Source organism: Fulmarus glacialis, unplaced genomic scaffold, assembly GCF_000690835.1.
Source record: "Fulmarus glacialis isolate BGI_N327 unplaced genomic scaffold, ASM69083v1 scaffold40836, whole genome shotgun sequence".
NCBI classification, from domain to species: Eukaryota; Metazoa; Chordata; class Aves; order Procellariiformes; family Procellariidae; genus Fulmarus; species Fulmarus glacialis.
Genome location: NW_009218290.1, coordinates 112,484 through 120,709, shown reverse-complemented (window position 1 = coordinate 120,709; position 8,226 = coordinate 112,484). Strand labels below are relative to the sequence as shown.

Genomic DNA, 8,226 nt, shown 5'->3' with positions numbered 1-8,226 from the left:
CCTGCGGGTAGGATCTCCTGTCAGACTACGGGACTGCAGAACAAGCCACATCTGCTTTTCCTTTTCAGTTTTACGTTACTGAGATGATGTCATTTGTTCAGTTTCTGCAAGGAAGTGCATTCAACTTCACCTTTGTTGTCCTTTTGTCTCAGCTTAGCCAAAATCTCATGTCTGCAAATTATGTAATCTGTCATCTTACTATTTAGTGACTAAGCTATAGTTGGTGTTATTTGCCGTATGTTGTCACCATAGGTATGTTAAAGGCTGGCTTCCTAATGGTTCAAAGTCGTGAGCTTCTCTATCATTGTCTCAAGAACAAGAATTAGTAGTACCTAGGGGAGCTTCCAGTGTTCCAGTGCTAGGACAGGGAAGGACAAGCAGCTGATTGCCAGTGCAGTCAGTTTTCCTGGGCCTTCTCTCAACCAGCCTACACTGCTTTTGGCATTTTTAAGTTATCTTGTTTGTTCAGCTTTTCTGTAACGGAATGTCAGGATTGAACCATCATGTCTCAGCTTTCTTCTCTACTGGGTGGTACATTCCATATCAGCTTCCCGACTTAAAGTGCTCAGAAGGGCTGAGCTTCTGGGTCAAACCATCTGCCATTATGAGCTCCGTTGAAATGCGCTGTTGTCTTCATCAGCATCACCATCAGCACTGAAAATTCAGTTTCTTTGTTTGGCACTGATGAGAGATTCTTCTGGATGTCCTTGTTACGTTGTGGAGGAGTAAACTTTCCAATCTGTGAAAAAAGCCAACAGGGAGAAGATGAGGAAAGTACTGATCTCCTCTTCTACCAGTGTGTATCATTCTTAAGACAGTCTTGGTAACACTGTTGGCATGTATCCGTTCTAGCTCTAAGTGATTTGTATACCACTGTGGTATTGTCTTATGCTTTTATGTGGTGAAGATCCTCAGTTGTGGCATTTTTGTAGACAGCAATATCCAATATAGACTTTAATATCAAACGTCCAGACCATTCTTGAGAAACATGGGATGTCTGGGAGCTGATTTCTTAAGACTTCTTCCGTTTGCTCCAAGGAGATTAATTGATATCTTTGCAAACTAATCCTGTTTTCTGGAATGACCATTTTTCTTACAAACCAGTATAGTCTATAACATCACCCTACATTCAGGAGCCATCCAGCTGGTCCTTCAGTCAGAGAAATAAGTAGCTTGAACAATGGAAGTAAAGTAGCTTTTGCCCTTTTCGGGGGTTTGAATAGCTATTCTCCCTTTTGAGTAAGGGTGAGCGAGGAACGAATGATTTGTCTACAAAGAGTCTGCAAGAGGATGCTTTTCTACAAACTTTTATTTCAAACTTTTGTAAATACCTGAGAAGAGGTCTGTTTCAGCCCATCTTGAACATTAGGATTTTCAGCCACTGTGTATCTTTCAAAGTTTGGATGTTAGCACTGTTAGCTTTGTCAGGTTTTTGGATGTTATCTTTATCTGTAGATTGATTGTTGCCTGTGCAACAAAAGGGTAGCCTTCTGATGAATAAACCTTTCCTGTTGTGATTTGTGTAATGAGTATAGTTATACTTTATGGCAAGAGCTATTGGTCTCTTTGTTATAGGCATTCCATGGGGTCACGGCTTGTTTACAGCAGAATAAAATAAAGATTTATGAAGCAGTTGCATGGAATTTTACTGAAGCTTGCTTGTTGGCTTTGGTATCATGGTCTTGTGCTCAATTTGATGAATATGTAAAATCCATTTCTACTAAGTATTCCATTCTTTCCTCCCATCATCCTCTGAGAAAGATGCTGCTTGGTAATATTCTGTTCAGGCACAGTGGACCTTAGGTCTTCAGGATTTACCTTTCTGTGTTCATACTGCCAACTTCACTTCTCTTCTTTGCTTTTTAAAGTATGTGTTAATAGGAAGACACAAATAGAATACTGTTCTGTGTTTGTGTGGATGTGTATGGGTATGTATGTAAACAAAATGAGATCTTCTGTCTGTCTGTGGTATTCACCAGCTGCTAAGGCTTTTATAGTTCAGCAGTTCAGTGACAGTCGTTCAAGATCTGGATGGGAAAACAGCATCAGCTTTTAAGCAATAGTGGCTAAGTGGTTACTTTTTATCTCTATTCCAGAGATGGCTTAGACGATCCACTGGATGATGCAGCTACAGTTTTCCAACAGCTGGAGCAACTGTGCACAGTTAGCAGGTGTGAATACGAAAAGACCTGTACGCTTCTTGTACAGTTGTTTGACCAAAATGCACAAAACTACCAAAAGCTATTGCACTCTTCTAGTAGGAATCCATTAGAAATCACAGTTCAGGAAGGTTAGTATTTAATTTAATTTTTAGACTGTGTTTTATGTGCTACTAACCATATATTTGCATATGAAAAAGAGTGATGATCTTATGGCAGATACACCTAGACCTTTTCTCAAACTAGGAATTAATGATCCAAGTCACCTTGCACCACATTTTCACTAGTTGTCTTTGTATTAAATAGGATACATTGGCAGCTGATGTGTTTGTTTTAACATCTTGTTACGTCTTTAGAATATAGGCGTGAGAGCTGTAAAAACTTTTAATTTCTGAAAATCAACATTTTAGTGCCTCAGGTGCCCTCATGGGAACCAGCTGTAACTTGATGAACATTTTTTGAAAATGAAGATGTTAACTTTCATTCTTTTTGCATTTATCTGTCTGTAAAAAATAATGTAACATTAAAAACCTTAATTTATTTTATACAGCTCTGTTAAGATGAATTACCTAATTTTCAAGAAACTCAAGTTATTTATTGTAGTGTAAGTTGTAAAAATAGTAAGTGCTTTTTTTTTTTCCCCATATACCTATTTCAGTCCTCTCTGTGTCTCACTGAAATTGTTTTTATAACTACTGGCTCTTTCCTAATATAGTTATCTTATGGCTGTTGCATCTTTACATGGATAAATGGTGTTGTTTTGAAAAGGTGAGACAGGTTACTGCATAATACAGCTCTTTCTTTGCATGCTATTAAATGTTTGTGATATATTTTGCCGTTCTTTTGTTGTCAGTTTGAATATGCTGATTTTCTTCTATGTAGGAGCCATTTTTTCACTAATTTATCTAAGACCTCCTACTTATCTTTTTTTATTAATTCCACTTTCTTCCATGCACCTATCAACTTTTATGTGGGAGAACTTTCATTAATGACTTGATTTCATTGACCAGCTGCAGTCTGAATTTATACTCCATTCCCAGTCATGGGGGGCCAAAGGGAAACAATCAGCTGGAGTCTTTCAGTGTCAGTGCTCTGGGGATTGCTGTTATGCGTTAGAAAACATTTGATGCAGTTTAAATATTGTGTTTCTTTTCTGCAAACTAAACATTTGTTCTCATATTGAACAATAACTGTTATATCCCCTAGATATACACAGTTAAATTTAGATGTTTAATGGCTTTTAATGTTACAAAATAGTTAATGTAATATTAAGATCTCATTTTATTATACTGTCTTGCTCTCTCTATCAATAGTGATGCGGTCATGGTTTACTAAAACAATAATCCCCAAGAAATGGGTCATTAACAGTAGTTAATGATTACTTGTGATCTATGGTAATGACTGATTTCTTTGGGATTATTGCTGTTATAAACCATAATTACAGATTATTACAGCAATAATTATTTTCTAAAAGAAAAGATGTTGTCTGCCTCAGTAATTGCAAAAGCAAATGCACTGAAATTTTTAAATAGTGAAGGTATAAAAGAGGGAAAAAAGTCATACCTGTTAATTAGTATTGTGCTAAGAGAAGAGGGCTATCATCAGAAAAATAACTGTGTACTTAAAAATGAGCTACTACAATTTGTAAAAAGGAAGACAGGTTTTTATTTTAGAAAAGATTGTTGGCCAAAGTGGTGACTGCTCTTTGAACCAGCTAGTACCACTTCACAGTTGCTTTTTCATACCATCTTCAAATGGCCATTCTTTAGTAGCTGTTAATGTAAATTCATTTGAGCAATGTCTGTTCTCCTAGACACTTCAGGTCCTTGGTATTTTGCTAATGATGCTACAATCTCTTAGTGTACAGTCTCTTAGTAGCTGTTTGTACTGCAATGCGTAGTGTGTCTGACGGGGTTTTCCTTGGAAGTGTCCTGTTTGTGAAGAAGCACAGGTCTTGAAACAGGGAAATATGTTGGTTGTGGGATAGCTGATACTCTTCCAGATTATTAGGAATGGAACAGGAACAATATGAGAAGATATTTGGAAGTCTTCCTCATATATCTTGTCTTGTCTCAAAAGTCAACACTTGTTCCCTGTCATGAAGTGTTTTCTGTTACAGATCTATTACATATTCGTGTGGTATTTTTTTTAAAATAAGACTGAGATTTAAGCTAAACCTGAATGCTTTCCTGTATTTTTGTTGGAATCATCTGCATGTTAGTCCATACTTTGCGTTATCTTTTCACGTATATTTGATCTCAGCATCTTTTTTATGTATAGAACACACTGTACTATATACCTCTGACTGAAACAGAATTGCTTATGATGTATAGTCACCCGATTCAGGCCATAAGGATACTGGAACACCTCAGAACTATTAATCGTTCCTGGTTGAAGGAGCTTAGGAAGTAGAGCATTCAGTGCTATCTCAGTTCTGGATTTTTCAAAATACAACAATGCAAAACATGAAGGAAATTAAGTGAAGTTTAATGTTATGTAAATGAAGACTAGTTTATCAGAGATTTGAAACAAACATGAAATAAAATCTCAAGACTTTTGGTAGATACTGTGCATGTCCTGATATGTATGTAGAAATATCCAAAATAACAGTCATAACGTGACCTCATTTGTTTATCTGTCGTTTATCCTTTATGTTAAATTTCAAAATGTGTTTGGAAGACACTTTATTCATCAGGGTATTGTCCTCACTGTTGTAAGTTACTGTTGTCACTTGGTAAAATCCTAGTAATGAGGGCAAGACATCTTCTAGTTTATGTAAATATCTCACTTATTGAGAAGCTTTCTTTGTAACTTGATTTAATTTACATGGAAACTCTTCCAAGTTGTCTTTGCTGTGATGTTATTTTCAAGCAATTCATTTTAATTTATTACAAAGTATATTTTGCCAAATGAAGATGGAGTCTAAAAATAGCTTTACTGTTCTATAGTCTCAGCGCATTTCAGTTGAGGAAGAAACCTTTAGTGGTATCCTGAAGTTTTAACGGGTCTGTATGTTACTTTGCTATTCAGGTCTTAGTTTTGATCTTTCTTTAGGGAAAAATACTGCATCTTTCCTGAGAGAGGATACTATTAGTTACTGGATTCACAGCTTAAAAAGCTGAAGTAGGAATCTATGTAGCTTGAGTAGGTATCAGTAGGTCAAATTTAAAGATATTCCACTTTAATGTGCCAGAGAGATTAAAATAATCCAGGTTTTGCAACATGGCAATGATTTTCCAGCAGAAAGAGGCCAAAAGAATTCCCCTGAGTTCAGTGTTGTAAACTTAAGATTTCCATATTTATAAAGCGGGATTTCAGTATTTGAAAATCTGTACAAAATACACTACATACACAAACTCAGGGAGTTATTTATGGAACCTTAGCTTTATGATCCTTACATTGTACTTTACTTGACAAGGACTTTGCCAGGGGATCGTATAAGTGCTTTAGTGGAAACTGACAGCTAAATAATCTGGAAGATCGGAAGGCATGACAGCATGGCTTGAAATGGATGAGCTCTGTCTTTCAAACCCTTTTAGAAAACAGTCCACAGAGACTTTCAAAACTATATGGTAGTTCACAAACTCTTTTCTTGAAGAATATGTCTGACTTACGACACAAATATTTTCTTATGTGCAAATCACTTTAGATAGTAGTTTAATATTACAAAGAAATCTGTATTTGAAATAGAACTAAGAAACAAATAGATTGTAGTGAGTCTCAATTACTTCCTAATGCTATGATAAGTAGATGTAACAGCCCCACTGTAGAGAAAATTGTTCCATGCCTTGAAGTAACTTGTGGCAGGCAAGTGAGGATACTAGATTAATTTTATATCTAATCTTACCAGGCTGAGTTTGCTTAATTTGTATTTTAGGTTAATTCTTTCGTGTTTTATTTATAAGCGTGTCCAGGTTAATAGGCTGTTCTAGTTTATCTGTCGGTCCTGCTCAGAATTTTTTGTTAGTTGATTTGTCTAGGTAGGCTTAAATCTGGTAAAGGGAGAAACCGAACCATTCCCGTGACAGCGTTCCGCAGTCTAATACCTTATAGAACTGCTGATACCTTATGGAAGTGTATTGTACTAGCATAATGGTTTATAATCATTAACTGTTCTTCTTTCTTTTTAATGTTAGGACGTCTGGCATGGCTTGTCTATTTTGTGGGTACTTTTGTGGGAGGTCGATTAACATACACTAGTACTGATGAACATGATGCCATGGATGGAGAATTATCCTGTAGGTAAGTATTGCTTGTTTTGAATTCTTTATTTTGATTTTTTTTAAATGACGTTTAGTATCAGCAGGTATTTTGAATTTAATGTCTCAATTTTTGTCTGGTTCTTGGATGGTGGGTGCTCAAGGACTGTACTGACTTTCTGTGTATTGAGACCATTCCACTGGCTTTAATCTTTCCTGATTCATCATCCTGAGCAGTGAAGGAGTCATTAAGGCTATCATTTCAAAACTATGTTTCGGAGGAAGGGAAGAGGATTAAAGGCAAATATGTCTCTTAATACAAGCAGTGTTTAGATATGCCCATGCAGCTACCTCTTTTCATTTGTGTGTTATACTTGTATACAGTGTTAATTTTATTAGTTGTGAGTTATGGCTATTATTTTCTGCACTACTTCCTTTACATTGATTGTTGCGGGGGAAGAAGTGCAGAGAAACTGCTGGTCAACCATTGAAAATTTAGACTTGTTTTTAGAACTTGGAATAAAAAAGAAGGCTCTAGATTTAAAAATGTGCATGCTAGAGTCTTCTTTCTGCAAGTTTTAAGGCAAGGGGTGAGCTAGGGATTATTGTGAATGACATGTATTCCTTGTGGCAAACACTTCCTTAATCCTTGTTTTCATCCACAAGTATATTAAAAAAGGCGTGCATATTTGATCCTGTTATTTACATCCACTAGCTAACGCATGAAATAGGGCATACAACTTAGAATTGGATAAAAAGCTTTACATTTTCTCCTTTGTTTCTTGCCTTCCTAATCTGCCCTGGGGCTCTGTGGTGTTAGCAATCTTCCACTATGTTTTTATTAAAAGTGAGAGGTTTTAATATACAGGCTTACAGATGAAGTAGCTACTGACTTCTAATCCAGTGACTATATTTCAGAATTGGCAAAAGGTGAGAATAACTTTTTTAATTGCTAGGGAATTAGGATTTCAAGGAATAGATAGCAGAAGAACACAGGAAATTAAATAAAGGAATATTCCTTTTAAAAAAAAGAAGTATTATATTTTCTGAATAGCCTAAAATTGATTCTTTGAAATCAGTCCTGGTAATATGGAGATATATACCAAGCAAGGATTAGGTCAGAAAATACATGTGTGTTCAGATGTTTTAGGAGAGACAGAAGTGAGAAGAAGCGAGGCAGACAGTGCATTATGTACTGCATAAACTTATTTCTAAGTACAATTGTTTCAATTTCCAGGGAACTTGAAGAGCTCTTATCTTGCACTTGCAGTTTGAGACTCATGCTTCTCAAATTTCTATGTTTCTTTCATCATGGAATTGATGCTCTAAGAAAGAAAAAAACACTTTACAAACTCATCACAGTATAATATATGTATCAGAAAATTTCAAGTGACAAAGTAATTAGAAAAGCACTATGTTGATGTTTATGTTTATTAGTGGTCAATTAGCATCAAAACAAAACAAAATCCTAGAAGAAACTTAGGCAAACAAAACAAGACTGGATGGTTCCTAAAGAAGTTAGCTGTGACAATATCATTTAATTTGAGAATTCTTCCTGAAAATATTTTTTTCTGTCATCAAGAGTTTTTCAGCTGATCTCTTTGATGGATGCCCAGTTACCACAGTCTAGTAATGAAAAAGTAGAACTGGCAATTCTGTGGTTCTTGGATCAGTTCCGTAAAACATATGTGGGAGACCAGCTTCAGCACACCTCAAAGGTAAATATTTGCTGTAAACCACAACATTTGAAATAAAAAAGCCTGTGCAGAAATTGACCTGCTAATGTATCTTAGATAAAAGCTCTTGAGCTTAGCTGGTGGCTGATTGGCTAGATGGAGAGATAGAGGGATAGATAGATAACTTATTAA

The 8,226-nt window shown here is 35.8% G+C and overlaps 1 protein-coding gene across 1 annotated transcript in view; it reads left to right on the top strand.

The window, feature by feature from the left end:
- RANBP17 (RAN binding protein 17) overlaps positions 1-8,226 on the top strand; it is a gene marked incomplete at both ends in the record, with an annotated part of 133,225 nt that overhangs the window by 14,888 nt on the left and 110,111 nt on the right. The window contains 3 exons of the mRNA XM_009579988.1: positions 2,097-2,290; positions 6,296-6,401; positions 7,941-8,076. Of these exons, the coding sequence (XP_009578283.1) occupies positions 2,097-2,290; positions 6,296-6,401; positions 7,941-8,076 (436 nt within the window). The remainder of the gene's footprint in view (positions 1-2,096; positions 2,291-6,295; positions 6,402-7,940; positions 8,077-8,226) is intronic.